At 36.0% G+C, this 19,427-nt stretch overlaps 1 protein-coding gene across 1 annotated transcript in view; it reads left to right on the top strand.

The window, feature by feature from the left end:
• The window catches only part of LOC122808574 (C-type lectin domain family 18 member A-like), a 694,180-nt gene that overhangs the window by 530,168 nt on the left and 144,585 nt on the right, over positions 1-19,427 (top strand). Inside the window, exon 10 of the mRNA XM_044079532.1 lies at positions 15,089-15,180. Coding sequence (XP_043935467.1) covers positions 15,089-15,180 — 92 coding nt within the window. The remainder of the gene's footprint in view (positions 1-15,088; positions 15,181-19,427) is intronic.

Below are 19,427 nucleotides of genomic sequence, written 5' to 3'. Positions count from 1 at the left end.
TCCGCATATCAGACACATTAACTCACCTACAACACATAATACAACAAGCTGTCTCTTATATAGAAACATGACTGTCCAGTGCTGAACTTCTACTGAAACCAAAAAAAAACAAAAAAAACTCTCTTTACCCACAAACCCCATAGCTCTAACAAAACAAACGTCAAGATCTTTTCAGCCAAGAATACTGAAATTGAATTGGTTCAGCATACCAAACTACTAGGAATCACAGTTGATGATAATCTCAAGTCTGACCTACACATACAAAACAGTGCCAAAAAAAAAACTAGGCAAGCTGTACAGGAATAAAAAACTTCCTCACAACAGCTAGCAAAATTACTCTGGCCAAAAACTACCTCTTGCCCTTACTGTTAAACAGGGCCCCAATTCTAACTAACTTACAAATCTCCCTAAGAAAAAAACTAGAAAGCTGTTATAACAAAAATAACAAAATTGCCAAATTTGCCATAAATGCAACCCCTCTAACTCATCACTGTAAAGCCTTACATTCCCTAAGATGGCTTGAACTCTCCCTTCACCTCCAATACATACAACTTACTACAGAATACTAAATCATCCACAACCCACTAGCTTGTCCTAATCTTAGCCCATTAATCAACTTTCATATCCCAAATAAACACCTCAGATCTGAAGACAAACATCTCCTTACAACGTATAAACCTAACAAAACCCCAGGCCTAAGTCTTTACTCCTACTCTGTGACAAAACTATGAAACTCCCCTCATTTAACTATAAAAACTGCTCCTAACCTGCACTCCTTCAAAACCTCTATAAACGAATACTACAACAAAGTTTGGATTTGCTCCTGTACTAGCCCAAGCTGAGGAACTGTTATACTTTTTTCTACCTCTACTCTCTCCATTCCCAGTACTAACTTACTCTACCCTACCTTCCTCTACACATACTACCCTAAGGTTGCACTTATACCTTGTCCACAGCTATTCCTACTATACCCTCTATAACACCCTGCCCTTCTCTACTCTTACTATCCTGCACCTTCACCAATATAATCTGTTACTATATTTCATGACCTCTAGAATATTAATACTTGTTATGATAATCGTGTATTATTTAAATAATTCTGCATCTTTCTATTATCAGGCTTTTCATATAATTTATGCTTTAATACTATGAATGAAGAAAAAAAATAGCACTCAAAGGAAGAACTTTAATAAATCCACAAATTCATAGATTGTTCAGCATTTTCATCTTGTAAGACATCATCAAAACCATGAATGAAATGGACAAAACTGCCAGTTAAAACCACTGCTTTAACCCCCCCCCCCACCAAATGATAAGCAAATAAAAACACAGAAATAACAATCCTATCACAGCCGGACAAAATCATGGACCAATTGAGTGTAAAACTTTAACACACTGCTATAAATAATCCAATCCCATGTGAAAAAATACGATTAAAAACTAGAAGGAAAAATAGCACTTAACCGTGTATGAATTTGTGGATTTATTACATTTTTTCCATCGAGTGTTACATTGTCATTTTTTCTTCATGCTTGGCAATTTACATTTCAGTTCCAGTTTATTGCTAGCTTGTTTTGATTCTTAGACTTTTTTCTAGTGATTCACTGTTATATCAGCATTCAAAATGGAGGAATTTTCATTTGGAAACACCCTTAATGCTAGCCTTCCTGGATTAGTGGGAAAATTAACGTTGCTTATTCAACAATTATCTCAGTTTGTTTCTCAGCAAAAAACTGGCACAGAAACCAAGGGCATTCTTGCTTTACAACCTCAAATTTTTAATTTACTGGTTTCACACAAGTTGGATGAACGTCAGCAACCGCCTGTAGGTAATCGTCATTCTTCACCTATAAAACACTTTTCAGATACTGGTAATATTAACAAGTGGTTACATTCATTCAACTATCCAGAAGAAGTATGTTAAATAAAATCTACTCAAGGAGACTTTTTGACTCTTGACCAACAAATAACGGCTTTGGATAAGTCATGATTTAAATTTAAGTCTCTTCAGTTTGACAACTATTTTCTAATATAAGTGTTAAAAACACAACATGCCCCAAAAAGTCTGTGTATTTGGAAATTTCCACAGGGTGTTCAGGAGAATCCTACATTTCACGTGGAACTGTTTAATGTTTTTGACAAAACTGGCCTTGACTTGACTAGATTATCAAAGAAAATGAAAGATGCATGCAAACCTTTAAAGAAGATATTTCCAAGCTGGTGCTTTCCATTACGGAAGATTTTGACTTTTTCAGGCACAGAAACAAATTCAGCAGTCTTTTTTTTATATTAACATTAAGTTGATATCTTTGAAAAGGAAAAAGGATTAGAAGTTACAACGGGATGATAATAACTACAGGAACAAGTCTGTATATTTTAAAATTACTGGCAACCGAACAGCTCCCTATTCATATAATAACCAGTGTTTTTCCAGAGATGTGAGGGGCAACAATCAATGGGATGACCATTACGGTGGAGAACTGGAATTCCCTTTAGAGAGACTGGCCAACAAACAGTCTGAAAAAATGGAAACTGTACCCTGAACACAGAGCGGAAACAATGGGAGGAAAAAGAACAACAATGTTCCCTTAAAGAGACATTAAGCAATTCAAGTTTGATGGATAAACAACTTATTATATCGAAACAAGGTACTGTTTCTATTACCTCTTTTTTTCAGTTTTATGATTTATAACATTTTCAAATTTGAAGTGAATTCAGACCACCACAGATTGTTTCATAAAGGGTTTATGTTTATTCCTTCAGGTCATGCAAATGTTGAAAACACAGTCCTGGATCTTAAACTCTTTTTCTAGAAAACTTAATTTCTGATTACTTTATGGTAGTCAGATGAAAACAGAAATTCCATTCACTGATTTTAAATGGAGTAGCCTTGCCAGTCCCCCCGTTCACCCCATGATTAATGTATTTGAGAAAGCTTGTGAAAGGGAAATTATAGATTTGTTGATCAGTAAGAAGAGATGTAGATATTTCCATCTTACTAAACAAGAAAGGGAGGTCCTGGACAACATCACTTTTAATAAGAATATCAGATGTATGAAGCCAGACAAGGGAGTGGTTTGGTCATTATAGATGTAATAAATTACATTGGCAGAATGACTTTGTTGCTTGCAGACAATACAGTGTGCCGTACTGTCTCAGACACTGAAATCAGTATTGCCTATAAGGTGATTAACATTCATTTGGACAAATGGTTACTGTCTGATAACATTTCTTTGTCATTTTATGAGTTCCTGAAGGTCCAATGGGCCATCATCCCAAAGATTTTTGGGATTCCAATAAGTCACTCCTTTATAGATAACCCACCATTATGCCCTATTGTTGTTGCTAAGGAATCTGTCACAGAACCTCTTGTGAAATATATAGACCAGAGACTTAGGTCATTATTTTCTAGCTTTTCACATATTCTGTCTGATTCATGGAACTGACTGGATAAATTACACTGTGTTGCAAGTGACACCATTCATTTTTTTATTACCTTAGATATCAAGAATGGTTTGGTGAGGTCATCAGAAGGTTTGGTTCCCATTCTGATAATGAATCTATGTTAATTTCAGAATTGATGGAAATCATACTCAGCAACAATTTCTTTTTATTTGATGGTGAATATTATAAGCAACTTAAGAGTGTTGGTATGGGGGCTGCATGTGCCCCTGTATTCGCTAATGCAGTTTTGTTATGGCGGGAAATCAAGAGCGTGTTTAAGTTGGATATATTTTCCTTCTGTGTGTCTTCCTACTGGTACTTGGATGATATTCTGTTGTGGTCTACTAGTAAAGAACAGTTCAACCTTTTTTTAGCTGAGTTACAGTCATCTTTGGGATTTTTGGAGTTCACCCACAATTGCAGTGCTGAATAAATTCACTGCTTGGACACTGTGATCATTAAAGGTGAAGATGGTACTTTTATTAGAAACATATACCATAAATCAAAGTTCTGTAATGCTTTTCTACATATCCAAAGTAATCATCCCTTCTATCAAAAGAAGAGTGTTGCCAAAAGTCAATTTATTTGTTTGTCTTCTTTGATCTCAGATGACAAAACTTGTATTGACAACTTTAACACTCTTAAGGGGATTTTCCTGGAGACAGAGTATCCTCCAACTATGATTGATTTTTTTCTATCAGCAGGTCTTAAAAGACAGAAAGGTGAAATATACCCCTATTATTAAAGGAGGTTTGGGGACTTGTAATGTAGACATCAGCAATGCTAACATTGATATTGACAATAGTGAGTTTGGACTAGAAGTAAAACCTCTGCCTCATAGTGGGGCATCACGGGTTCATGTTCTAGGGTCAGACACTTTTTTAAACTCCTTTTCAATGGCCAATAATACGTTTTTACACTTTTCTTTGGATGCTTTGGACATTTGCAGGATTGTAACCAATTAGTTTGTGTTACAGTGTGATGATATTTTAAATGGTTGTTTTAGAAATCCACCCACCTTTACTTTCAAGAATCAACCAAACCTTAAAAACATTCTTAAAAGACCTTTGAGCAGTTTACAAAATGGATCCTTGTTTACTCATAAACATGGCCAATGTAGACAATGTCCCTTTATTGATGTTGAACCTATCAACACTCTTTTTGATAAAGCTTCCAAGTGGATGGTTAAGGGTAGATATAATTGCATGACAGATAAAGTGGTATACATGGCTAGGTGTTGTACATGCCTGGGATTTTACATCAGTAAGACTACCAAAGCTTTGAACAAAAGGATCTATCAACATGTGTATTGTATTGCAAATAAAGATGAGAAGTGTGCATTGGCTAGGCATCCATCTCACTGTCACAATTTTTCTGATTTAAAATTTTTAATCTTAGAAAGGCTCGATCCTACAGCATTCTCTGATGAGTGGAAGAACCACAAACTAGACTGTGAAATGCTTTGACAACGTAGGTTAGATGTCATGAACTATCCAGGATTGATTGACACTATTTTAATCATTAGTGAACTGAAACTGACAGCATCTAAATTATGATTTTTTGATATACTATTTTTATTTCTTATCAAAAAGTGCCTATTTTTCCTCCTAATTTTTAATCATATTTTTTGCATGAGATTGGATTATTTATGGGGGGTGTGTGTTAAAGTTTTACACTTGATTGGTCCATGATTTAAACTGGCTAGGTGTTTCTTTTTCTGTTTGAATATTATCTGTGATTAGATCTTTATTCCTGTGTTTTTATTTGCTTATCATCGGGGTGTGTGTTTAAAGCAGTGGTTTTAACTGTCCATTTTGTATGTTTCAGTCATGGTTTTGATGATGTCTTACAAGACGAAAGTCCTTAACTGTGTATGAATTTGTGGATTTATTATTCTTCCTTTGAGTGCTACCTGGTGGTTTTTTATTTATTCTTGGCATTTTACATTCCAGTGCCAGTTTATTGCTAGCTGGTTTTGATTCTTTAACACTATGACTTTATTATATCTGTTGAGTTTTTATTCTGACAAACTAATGTGTAGTTTTTTGAATTTTTTGCTTGAATGTTATGACTTTGTTATGTCTCTTAAGTTCTCATTTTGACAAACTAATGTGCTGTTTTCATATTGCTCTTCAATGTTATGACGTTATTATGCCTGTCTAGTTTTTCATTCCATTAATCATATGTATCTGGAGCTTTTCTGCCTGGGCATCCACTGAAGATGGGTACTTCATGACCCAGTAGGACTCTCCTGGTAACCAAATGCCAAATAAATAAATAAATTGACTGGGGTGGTTAAAATCTGCTGAAAAATTGTCCACTGCACTGACAGGGTACTCTGCAAAATTCACATATGAAACCTGGCTAATGGGATTAGGGTGATAGCTGCTGCCATGGATCCCAAAGCTTGTAAGACTAATCATGCCGGAAGATAAAAATGAAGCATTACTATCTTGGCCTGTAAACTGAGAGTCTGGATGTGAGTTGGAGGGAGAGAGGCTATATAATTGACCATGTCTAGAAGAGCACCTATGAACTCCAGACTCATGTAGCTGTGAGTTATGATTTTCTATAATTGACTGTGATGCCTAGGTGGAGATCCATCTGGAGCAGGTAGTCCCTTTACTGTAGGAGAAGATGCATGGTTGGGGCAGTTAAGAGCTTGTTGTCTAGGTATGGAAATACTCGGATTCTCAGCAGTCTCAAGTGAGCTGTTACCACTTCCATGCATTTGGTTAACACCATGGAGGCTGTAGTAAGACCAAAGGGCAATGTTCTGAATTGGTATTCATTGGATCTCAGCTGGAAGTGCAGATATCTACTGGAATGCCTGTTTATTTTGATGTGATAGTCTATATCTTGGAGATGTGTCAAGCACATCCAATCATCCTTTTGTAGCAGGGCAGAATGGACTGAACCAGAACCATCTGGAACCTTGAATATTGCATGAACAGTTCTAACTTGCTGAGATACAGGATGGGTCTCAAGTCCCTTGTTTTCTTTGGCACTGAGAAGAATCTTGAGTAGGTCCTGGATCCTCCCTGATCTGAGGAGACTTTCTGGATGATTCTTTTTTTTTTTCTAGCAGCTTTTCTATTTCTAAAGCTTCTGCTTCCCTCAATTGGGTGGAACATCAGGGATTCTCTTCATTCTTGTATGGCCAAATTTGGCAAAATGGTGTAATATAACCTCTGGGTATAATTCTCTGCACCCGGAATCTTTTATTATAGATAGCCAGGTTCTTTGGTGCAGAGACAAACACCCCATACCTCATTCAGAGGGCAACAGTGGACCACATTTCAGGAGTGCTGGTAGGGCTTTTCTGAGAAGGGATCCTGAAAAACCCTGGGTCTGTGGGCCCCCTCTGCCATGGGGGAGTTGTCCTCTGTTAGAGTACCTCCCCCTCTGCCTCTGGGAGAACTATCTCCTCATAAGTCCTGCAAAGGAAACTAGTATTTATGGAACCACATCTTTCTACATTCTTATTGATTCCACGAAAAGGGTCTTTGAGGTGTAGAAACATGTATCTGTACAGCAGACAAGGTCTTTCCTTTTTGCTCACATCTAGAGAGCATGTCTTTTACTTTAGGGCCATATAAGGAAGAGCCATCAAATGGAGCACTTATGAATGAAGATTTGAAGGAGTCCACAAAGTCACATAGATGCATCCAGGCATGTCTGCTATTGGTTATGCCTGAACCCGATGCCCATGAGGTACCTTCCACCTCATGGGAGATCAGCCTCATGGATGCATTAGATATCAATTGAAGGTTGGACAGTTGTGAGGAAACTCTATCTTGATCCTCCCCAGACATGGACCCATTAAGTCATTTGGAGAGTTCTTTAATCAAACCTCTTTGCAATCTCATAAAATGTGCCAAATGAAATGACCACAGAGCAAAGGTCACTGAAGTATAAACATGCTTACCAAATCTGTCCAAGGCCCTGGACTCCATATTTGGGGATGGACAAAATGATCACCACTCAGGTGGTCAAGGAGAGTGTGTAGATACACAGTATCAGAATTTCATAAAGGTCTTCATCAAGGCCTTTAACACTGTCTCACAGGAACCTTGGAAAGAAATTAAGTGGAGTGAAAAATAGTAAAAAGTAGAAGAGATCATCTGGCTGACCATAAGCAAAGTTGTAACTGCCAGGGTGGAAAAAAACAAGCAGTGGAGTGCTGCAGGGTTATTGAGAATGTGAGTCCTGTTTAATATATCTGCATCAAATATCCTAGTGTCACTAAAAGTAAACCTGTTTGGAAATGCTGATCCAATCCAAACTAATGTAGCGTTGGCATACAGAAGAATAAAATGAGAGACTAAACAGAGGGAGAGAGACCTGCTTGTGTCTTGCTAGGTAGACACATAGGCAGCAGCTGTATGATTTTAATGTGAAAAAAGGGTGCATATTTATGCACTTTGATGGCAGATTGCAGAGGAAACCCTAAGTAGAAAAGAAAAGGAAATGAACTGAGGGTGTCGTAATCACCATTAAGTTAAATAACATTATACAATCTTAAATATAACTTAGAAATGGATAAAGTCAGCAGGTTGTTAAGGATGCATGTTAATCATAGACCTTCATTTACATACTCACTAAGTACAAGGGCTCATCCAGGAAAAAGTAATGTATGAGATCACTCTGTAATGTTAGGGCATAGTTGTAGATTGTGTAAGAGTGTAGTGTGTGGGCTTTACTGCATACCTGTCTTTTACAATTTTAAATAATTTTTACGAATCCCACCATATGTCTGTTGTGAAATGCTGAAAACTCCAAGAAACCTGTAATCTGGCATCACCACTACTTTTCTCAAGCAGGATTCAGATTAAAAAAAGACAAAGACAGGTAAAGAAGAGCTATAAAGTATAGGAAGGCTCTGGAAATTTAGGAGTAAGTGTGAGGGAAAGGGGAAATGGGAAGGGTCATGCGTGCAGTACATTCTCGAGCTCAGCTGAGGTGGGATGGGACATGATCATAATCTGATAGGAATTCTACTACATTTTACCACAGACTGGATATAGCCAGCATTTCTTATGGCCATAAGCAGGAAGAAAAGCATTCTACTTAGGATCGTAGGAAATTTAAAGCAACAGTGTCATGCAACTGTTTACGCCTTACCAGTACCAAACTTAGACCCCCCACTCCCCAGGGTGAATTTGCAAATACGCATTGAATCATCCAGGTCCCATTTGAAGGGACATAGTACATCATACTGCATACTTTATAGGCTGAATCTGTTCCAAAGGTGGGAGAAGCCCTAAGTGATAAACCTATTTCTCCACCTTATTTTATTTATATGTTGGTGAAAATTTAGATCCTTGGTTCTGGTATTTGTCGGACTATTTGATTTGTGGAGATACAAGAAATCAGGGACTACTGGGTTCCTATTGATATAGAAAGCTAGGCATAAAACCCTCCTCAGGAGTCAATTAGATACTGAATAAAGGAACGTAGCTAAAGAATAATTAAGTTTCCTCAATTACAGATGATAACATAAGTTCATAGGCTACTTCACTACAACTAATAGCATTTTTCAAGTGTTTAGTGATATTTTTATTATTATTTTTATTATTATCCTCGATGATGGTCTTTTAATCTGCTGTATACTTTAAAGACTTTTTTTCTTTTGCTGTAGTGTTTATATATTTGGGTGGATCAATGTTAAATTTCCTGTTATGTTTATATCTGTTTAGGATTGCCAGTTCCATATATTTATCAAAGTGGCATAGAACCCCTTTGTGAAGCTACCTGCGCTGGCAATGTTGGGGCTGAACCAGGGAAAGAAATATTGGGTGAATAATGCATGGTGAGGCTATATTTGTAAGAACCAGGTGAAGAATATTACATCTTGAAGTGTGTTTGTTAACATTCTGGTCCACAGAATTTTTGTTTATTAAATCTAAGAACTTTTTGGGCGTATCACACATTGGAGGTATTGGTATTTCATTTTATTTCGGGATAATTAAAGTTTCCCAAAATAATGGAGTTCTTGTTTATAGGAGTTCATCAAGTACAATTAGGAACCATACATGATTTTCAGGGGGCATAGAAGGTATCCTGTTATAAGCTATAAACTGATAGTTCTGTTCAGTGTGATTATAGTTCAGTAACTTCAGTTTGTGGGTATCTGCAAATCTGTATGGAGGAGAAAGTCCCTAACATATATGGAAATTATATCACAGTTACCATTGGGTCTGAAGTCATGGTAGGTGCAAAATCCATGTATGGAGGGAGTACTGTCTAAATATTTGAACCAAGTTTCATAAACTACACAGATGTGGGTGCATTTCAAATACAGGAGAGCCTCAAATTTGGGCAACTTGTTCCTGGGACTTTTGGAAATGAGATTTCAATTTGATATGTTAGTTACATTGGTATATCCATTAGCTGGACTCTCCCTAAAAAGGCACATTCTAGGTCCTTCTCGATGACACCACCTAGTAATTGTTAAATTCAGTTATCTTTTTTATACCTAGCCATCACTCTTAGAAAAGGAAACATTTCACTGAGGACCAAACTCTTGCCTACATTTATGACATGCATAGAAAGTTCTGGCATGTCTCTTTGCTTATCCCTCAGGGTTGAGATATCAGAGATCCTGGTATCTAAAAGACCCTGTAGTATGTAGAACATCAGTGTGCCCGACTACAGAGTCACCATCCGCTAAAACATTTTTATTTGTAGAGTAGTTTGATTTAATTGATTTAAGACTATTTAACTCTTGGTAACTCTTTATTTATTTGACATTTGTTAACTGAGTTAGTCTGACTGAGCAGAAGGCCATTTTCAGCGGAGACTTGAGGAGCAAAGCTCCAGTAGAAACAAGACAAAAAACAAGCAGTACAACAAAGTAGTACAAAAAAATAAAATAATGCATCTAATAATAAACTCACAAGGTCAAAACTGAGACAAATATAATATTAAACAGAGTAGAACTAACATTACAAACAGTTCAGGTATAAACACGAGTAAATAAGTCCAAAATCAAAGAACAGCTAAAAAAATAGAATGGCAAGTGTAGCCAGTTTGTAGGTAGGAAAAGAGGGAGGAGATGAGGTTTAGAATGAGAAGGAGAAACTTCCAGGAAGAAAGTCTGAGAGGAAAATAAAAAGTAGTAGCAGCAAGGAGAGAAACAGATTATTAAAGGGCTGTAGTTATGTTGTGTCATTACAGACAGAAACATGACTCTGTTGAAAAGTGTTTGAAAGTGGTATGGTGCTAGATTTTCACTGAGACCTCTTCTTCAAGGGTCTAGGAGGCTTTAGCAATGACTTTTTTACAACCTCAGAGTAAGAAATGTTAGTGGGAGGTTGGTGTACAGTATTGTGAACGTGTGTTTTCATGAGAGGGAGGCCTCCATATTTGTTAAATAATTGCTTCTCTCTCAAACAAAATTCTTGTATTAAGTAAGAGAATATTAAGTATGTTATTACACTGACTTAGCAATTGCTATGAAGTTGGCAATAAAAAAGGAAGCAAGCAGACTTTCCTTCAGTTTTGACCCAGAGATTCAGACAATTATTTAGTCTTTTTGAGTGTTTTTTGTTTATTTATTTGTTTTTGTTGACCTGTAAAGACCTTCTGGACAGAGTTCATTTTCAGTGGAGGCCGGGTGAGAAAACCTCCAGTAATACTACAATTACAACTTTGTTTTTGTTTATGTAATTTTGCTGTTGTACAGAAAAAAATGGCCTAAAGCAACATATAATATAGAGATTTGAAGAAATTTATTACATTACTTGTCTGAAATCTAACTGTGGATCGTGACAAGGTGTAAATGGTCACAAGGCCAATATTAAGATAAAGTGTATAGATTTCTAATAACATATGCAGGGTTTTGGCCAATCAGGATAACTACCATATGTAGCTATATGAGATAGCTATTGGTCTATGCTGTGAAGGAATGCAACTATGTGGATTTTCTTATTGGGTACGCTACTTAACACAGTCTGTAAGAAATGAATGAGGTACGTTAGGCTTAGTTGGCAGGACTGCAGATGAATGATGTAAATAAGGTGAATCAGGTAGAATTGCAACTGTGACAATGGACAGCACAGAGCTCATAAGTAACTGTAAGATATCAACAACATGGAGCAATTACAGGCTGCTCAGGGCAATATAGAGCAGCTGCAGGCTACTTAGAGCAACACACGTATCCCTGATCATACGGGGTTGGATGTTTAGTCAGTCCTTTAGAAATAGGTCACAGTCTGGTAGAAATACAATTAGGAGCTCAATAGCACACAGTTTAAAGCAACTGAACACTATGCCATACAAACTATAGGCAATTTATAGTAATGCTAAGAACAACTAGAAAAATCTCAAAAGGAGCATACTAGCCAATAGCAAACAACACTTTTCAAGTTTTTACATCATGTAGGGGTATATAAATTGTTTGGTTCTCACTCTGTTCTTGCTGGGTTAAACCAATAACAATTTTTACCTAAATTACTAAAAGGCACAAAAGGTGTACAGTTATGACAGCAAACTCATTAAAGAATAAATAAATAAATACATAAATAAACACATATTCTAGATCTTCCAGTGCCTGGTATTTGGTCAATCTGGTATAAATGGTCACAGTCAGAAGCACAACAACTCAACATGTAGCAGCTTGTAGCAAATGAGCTAAGTGTGATGGTACTAAAGGCTATGTCATCATACCCAGTCCAAACCACAGGAGCTTAACACTGCCCAGTAGTGTGCCACACAATATAATAAACTATAAAGTCAGTTTATATGTTTTTCTGACAATATGCTTGGTGTAAATATAGATCTTCTTCTCAACCATAGAACTGTAGAACCAAAAAAGTACAGCACAGCAACTGAAAGAATACAACCTTTAATAACAGTTTAGCACTTTCATCCCCCTTCATAGGGACTTCCTCAAAACAATCTATACACCCCACCCAGCCTTTAAATAGCACCAGAATAAATCCTACAGCAATACAGTATAGGCCTCAAACTGCAGCCATACTAAAGCAGGCCTATATCTTCATTTTATATTTCATATTTTACATGCAGTCTCAGTAAGTGCACATTCAAACAGAAGAGAAAGTTTCAGTGAATAATACAAATGAGCTCAGGGAAATACCTTCAGGCCAAAGCAGTGATAAGGCTGAGCTATGCTAACAGAGTGTATGGAATATTTGGTACAAAAACAGGGCTTGTTTAGATGGTACAAGGCTTAGGAAACAAGGTTAAAATGCATGTAGAACTTACAAGAAATGTACTGGGTTTTAGTACTATTAGAGTTACTTTCTAAAATATACTGCAGTGGTGGTGCTGTGGTAGCGTTCTCACCTCACAGTAAGACGTTGTCCTGTTCGATTCTCAGCTAGAGTGTCTTCTGTGTGGAGACATGCGTGATCGGCATACCTTCGTTGAAGGTTGTGCATCAGGGCTGGCAACTCGGCACATAAAAATCTACTGCCAATCATTAGCGGACCGGAGTTCTGCTGTGGCGACCTCTAACCAGGAAAAGCCGAAAGACACAACAACAACAAGAGTTACTTTCTAAAAATAAGTTCAGTACGGTTTAGTTGTTTGAAAAAGACTGAGTATATCAGTTCAGTTGAGATGCTGAGACAGAAGATTGTGTACAGATATTCGGAAGTCAGTAATTCTGCTATTATAGAGAATAGGAAATAACCTATATAAGACTTGATCAGGTCTTGTTAAATTAGTACACCTACCTCTAGTGTATGCTGCTACTACATAATAAGCCACCTTTACTAAACTCACAGTGAGTAAAGACTTTTGTTGTGAAAGGTACAAGATTTGGCACATAAAGAAGAAATGGAGATATTTGGTATGTGTTCAGCACAGCTCCAGGTAGCTAAAATTTAAAGATATTCATTCCATTTTTTACAGTTTTATGCAGGGGGCTACACACCCTGTCCATCACCATGTATGGGCTATGTCCGCACACCCCACTGTTTAAATATCCTCCCTGCAATTTTGTAGAATTTCAGACAAAAGAGAAGAAATGTACTTCCCTATCCTGCAGGTTGGTAAGAACAACCTGAGAGAATAAGCAGAGGTGACAATCCCACTGTAAATATACTTTCAAGGTAAATGTGTTTATCATTAATATGCTGTGGTCAGCTGGGTTGATGGGAGAAGGGGTCAGTAAAGAGTTTCTTTGATAAGCTGAAGTACACAAAAAAATAAGTATATGACATTTTTATACAGCTAGACAGAACTAATTTAACCAGACATAGTGTTGAGGAAGTCAGCAGGAAGGTCCTTTTGCTGGTACATTCATATGTACAAAAATTATGGCTATATCTGTAAGAAGGCATCCAAATATAGGACCTGACAGAACTGATACCCTACAAGGATATAAAACTTTCCAGGTTGTCATTTCCTCACATATCCCAAACACACTGCTCTCTCATATGTCTCTCTTCCATTGTAAACCTATGTGAAAAATTATGCTGCTCTAGAAAGGGATAGAAAGAGAGAGTCACTTCTTGCAGATGGATCTTTTCTCACATATATAATAGTACAGTAAGTAACCATGACTTTTGCATCTGATATCAAGGAGGCTTATCTGCTGGAACTAACAATTACTAAGTCATTAGCTTACACTAGCAGATGGTTGCCCTGTGAGATCATACCTTTAATTAATGTGACTTGGATCTGAAAGACTGTATTTTGAATGCACTGAAGTATCTTTCTTTTAGGGTTAATTACATTTCCATTTATATTCCTGATGTTAAAGTTGCAAATGATTTTACAAAAAAAAAAAAAAATGGAAGATTATAGTGTGTGGTTTGATTTTCAGTTTACCCAGTTTTTTCTCTATAACCACACCCACACAATGATGTCAGAGTAGGGATTTGGTAAGTGTTGTGCATACAACTGCAAAGCATTATGGAAAGTAAAACAATGTACCTCTTTAGAACAGAAGCTTCTTACTTAAATTGCAGTTTAACTTCTACATCATTACAAGAGTTCATTTTCAGTGTAAGATGTTCCATCTGCAAGACTTGGCTAACAACGTGTCTGTCTAGGAAGTAAGAAACTTCTGCTTAGTCAATTAACATGGAAATACAGTAGCATTTACATTTAAGGAGTTTGTAGTTATTAGCAAAATATAATGCAATGCAACACCTACTTTGTACCACAAAATGGTTAAGGACAACTCCAAACTTCTGCCACTTTTGCTACTTAACACATTTCAGAACATGACAAATATACAAAGAGAGCATTGCTTTAGAGAAAGAAAGTGAGGGAGGTTTGATGTACAAGATCTGCAGTTTAGAAATCCTTTTGGCAGATGTATCAGCCACAAGAACTAAGGCCTTCCAGGGCACATAATTTAAGTATGCAAGGCTATGCATTAGAAGAAAGGTACAGCAAGTATCTCCATCTTAAAGTGAATATTGCCTGGAGAATATTTACACAGTTACCCTGACAAAAGCCTGGAATCACCTCAGCATGAAATTGCTGGATCATGTTCTTTTTAGAGCTTCAAGAGGATTTTTTACATAACTCCAGCTTTATTTAAGAAGAGTAGTTTACACAGGTTACAGCTTTGTAATATGTGCTCAGGTATCCACTGAATACTGTCAGACAACATTTGAAATATGGCTTTAATATGCTGATACTGTAAAAATCTTTTTGTTGACAGGTTTGGAAACTGCGTGGAGATGCAGGCATCGAGTGCATTCAACTGGAATGATAAGCAGTGTAAGACACGCAACAGATACATCTGCCAATTTGGTGAGAATGATGAAATTGTAACTGAATATATAATCTCTGTTGTTGTATGTCAGTAGTATTCAGTTGTAAGTATTACACACATTGTAGTTATATGTCACTCTATACACTGTATTTATTTACTTTACTATTTATTAGCATTTGATCACAGGATAGTCTGACTAGGCCATAAAAGACCTGGGGAGAAAAGCTCCACATGTTTGCATAATTGGAAGAGACATGTATAGTATCACAGGATATCAAACAATATAAATGTGTACAATATTACAAAAAAAAATTATCAAAAACATTTTGCAATATAATATAGAAAAAAACCATGAAGTCAATTAGATTTATATATGTTTACAAAAAGTTTCATACTGTACATGAGATTAGAAAAAAATACCTTTTTTGGTACGCCATATGAAGATGAATGATATGCAGAATGTTAGTTCCTATTAATCAAAACGAAATAAGCAAGATTTGATGTCAGTTGTGGTATGAGTCACTGATTTTTTGATACAGGTGAAAAAGTGCATTTGGTCAAATACAAATGGTTTAGCTTGGGGTTAATACCTGTATAGTTTTTCACCTGAAGGCTCCACTGAAAGGGAGCTGTTTAATTCGCTTGACTATTCTGATTAACAAATGGAAATGTATGATATATATATATATATATATATATATATATATATATATATATATATATATGATAAATAATTGCCAGTGAGTTTGATCAAAACACAAAACAGCAAACAAACTCACATAAAATTACCTTTCATCACCACTAAAATCATTACAAAAAGGTAACTGCAAATGTAAACCAATAATTTACGTTTGTGATGAAAACAACTTTTTACACGGGGGCTTTACCACCCACACCCATGAAAATTAAATATACTAACTCCAGGGTTGCACAGAATAAAAAAAAAAGGCAAAACCCCTTCGATTATACACCTGAACTTTGACCATTACACACAATAAAATGTATGCAGCAATAACTCATATAACACTCATATATATCTATATATCTTTTTATATATATATATATATATATATATATATATATATATATATATATATATATCTACACATGCACACAAATATATATATATATATATATATATATATATATATACATATATATATATATATATATATATATATATATATATATATATATATATATATATAAAATGTGTGTATGTATATTTATATATATATATATGTGGGTCTACTTGAGTTGGACGAAAGACCAGAAGATCGAAATCCTGAACGACGAGACGAAAAAACGAAACCACAGAGCACCGAAAAGCGCAAAATTCAAAATCCCGGTGTTACGGGAGTTTGAATTTGCGCTTTTCTTGTTCTGCTGTAGGTAAGTGTGTGTGTGTGTGTGTGTGTGTGTGTGTGTGTGTGTGTGTGTGTGTGTGTGTGTGTGTGTGTGTGTGAGTGTATTTATGAGGGGAAATGCTGTGTGTAAGTGTGTGTTGTGACTGTGGTGTGTGTGTGTGAGGGACTGTACTGTGTGTGTGTGTGTTTGCCTTGTGTGTCTGTTTGTGCAATCTTGGAGTTAGAATATTAAAGTGGGGGGTGTGGGGGCACATATCATTAGTGTAGGGTGCTTTGTTTAGTAGTGTGTGGCAGTTGTGTGTGTGTTTTTGTGTGTTATATGCGTTTTGTAAACTTACGTGTTTTTCGGTGTTCTGGGGTTTCATTGGTTTCGTCTTGGTGTTCTGCGTTTCGTTCTTCTGGTCTTTCGTTGTTACGAAGTAGACCCATATATATATATATATATATATATATATATATATATATATCAAAAATGCCAGACCTCGAAGTGCTTCTTGTGGGAAGTTTGGAATATTTACCCTTTCCTCACTGTAGTGCAATCTCAGAGTTAGCATATATATTTAGCGAGGAACGAGGTCGAGGTCTGGCATTTTCACTCTTTAAAGCATTCGATATTATGAATGTTTGTTCATATAATATACACCCTATATATATAATACATATATGTATTTATATATATATATATATATATATATATATATATATGTATATATCAGCATGCAACAGGGCTAGCTACCCAATGATGTAAACCTTGGCTATAGATGATTGTCAATGTTGAAGTGACACCTCAACCCCATGTGCAAAAATGGAACAAAGGAGTTGTGGATGGATGGATGAATATCATGAATATCGTTAATCAAAAATAACCTCAAGTTTGACCTACACTTACAAAACAGTATTAAAATAACACCAGAAACTAGGCATGCTAAACAGGAATAAAAACTTCCTCACAGCAGCTACCAAAATTAGCCTAGCCAAAACCTACCTGTTGCCCTCCTGTTATATGGGGCCCCGATTCTGACTAACTTACAGTCCTCCCTACAGAAAAAGCTAGAAAGCTGCTATGACAAAATTGCCAAATCTGCCATAAATGCAACCCCTCTAACTCATCACTGTAAAGTTGAACTCTCCCTCCACCTCCATTATGTATAGTTTACTACAGAATACAAAATCATGCACAACCCACTAGCTGTCCTGCTCTTAGCCCATTAATCAACATTAATATCCAAATAAACATCTCAGATCTGAAGACAAACATCTCCTCACAACTTATAAACCTAACAAAACCCAGGCCTAAGCCTTTACTCCTACTCTGTGGAAAAACTATAAAACTCCCTTCCTTCTTCTGAGGTTACATTCCTACCCTTTCCACATATGTTCCTACTATGCCCTCTATCACACCCTACACTTCTCTACTTGTACTGTCCTACACTATCACCATTGTAATCAATTACCATATTTTATGACCTCTAGAGTATTAATAATAATCATTATGATAATCATCTATTATGTAAACAATGCTGCATCTTCCTATTATCAGGTTTTCTGTATAATGTATTCTTGAACACTATGACTTTATTATGTCTGTTGAGTTTGTATTCTGACAAACTATTCTGTAGTTTTTCAAATTTTGTTCTTGAATGTTATGATTTTATTATGTCTGTTAAGTTCTCATTCTGACAAACTAAATTTGTTGTTTTCATATCTGTGCTTGAATGTTATGACTTTATTATGTCTGTCTAGTTTTTCTCTCAGTTAACCATATGCATCTGGAGCTTTTCTCCCCCGGTCTCTGCTGAAAATGTGTACCTCATGACCCATTCAGACTTTCCCCAATAAACAAATGTGAAAAATTAAATATATATATATATATATATATATATATATATATATATATATATATATATATATATATGTGTGTGTGTGTGTGTGTGTGTATGGGACTACTTCTAAATTTCAACTTTTGAAAACCTTGAATTGCTTGCTTGTGGTCGAGACCATAAGATTGAAGATTTGAAAGTTTGAACCGTTTAAATGGAGATCGCTGTACTGTGTGGAATGGTATATTTACCATTTTCCTCTCTGTAGTGTGATCTCGGAGTTGGTATATTTAATTAGCAGGGGCTGTGGGGGTGCAGGAGGGCTAGCCCCTCCAGCAAAAATGTAAAAAAAATGTTTTTTTTTTAATTTTTTATTTGAATTTCGAATTTTCAAAACTTTGATCTTATGGTCTCGACCATAAGCATTTTGAGGTTTTAAAAGTTTGAAATTTAGAAGTAGACCCATACATATATATACATTCAGGTTAGTGAAGGGTCTTTTCAGCTAATTTGCAAAAGTGAAACTGAACAGGATTGAGGAAAAGGACAACAGCATTATTTATAAAGTGCTTACATTGTTATGAGGAAAGACAGTTACAGTAAAAATCATACATTCATACATATTAAATGCATAACACCCGTTTAATATGTATGATTAACTGTATTTTTTTTTCCTGTGTACTTTGTAATGTACATTAAGTGTTTTGTTCACAAAAAAGTTAGTTGGGTTTTTGCTTTGACCTGAGTATTCTGCAGAATTAGAAAGAAGAATTTGTTAGGAAATGCACTGTCTCATATTTGACTCTCTTTGTGCAGCAGGTAAGGATGTCTTCTGTTCTTCAGGGTATCTTTTGTAGTATGTGTGACAGTGTTCCAGGTGGCACCTTTCTGCCTTAGCTAAAGGTCTAAAACCATTGGGGGAAAGATGAGTTAGGCCATGAAAACAGAAAAGTTGTTTTCTTTATGATAACTTTTAAAAAAAAGTCTTAGGTAGATCTTCTAAACTACTGAGGGATGCATAATGGCAATTGTAAAGCAATCAATTGGACGTTCCAAGACTCGGTGCTGACAGTCCGAAATCTGTGCAAAATTAACTGG

The sequence above is a fragment of the Protopterus annectens genome, chromosome 8.part0 (assembly GCF_019279795.1).
Source record: "Protopterus annectens isolate FY-2018-M chromosome 8.part0, PAN1.0, whole genome shotgun sequence".
NCBI lineage: Eukaryota > Metazoa > Chordata > Ceratodontiformes > Protopteridae > Protopterus > Protopterus annectens.
The sequence above is the reverse complement of the archived record's forward strand: the minus strand, read 5'-3'. Positions and strand labels throughout refer to the sequence as shown.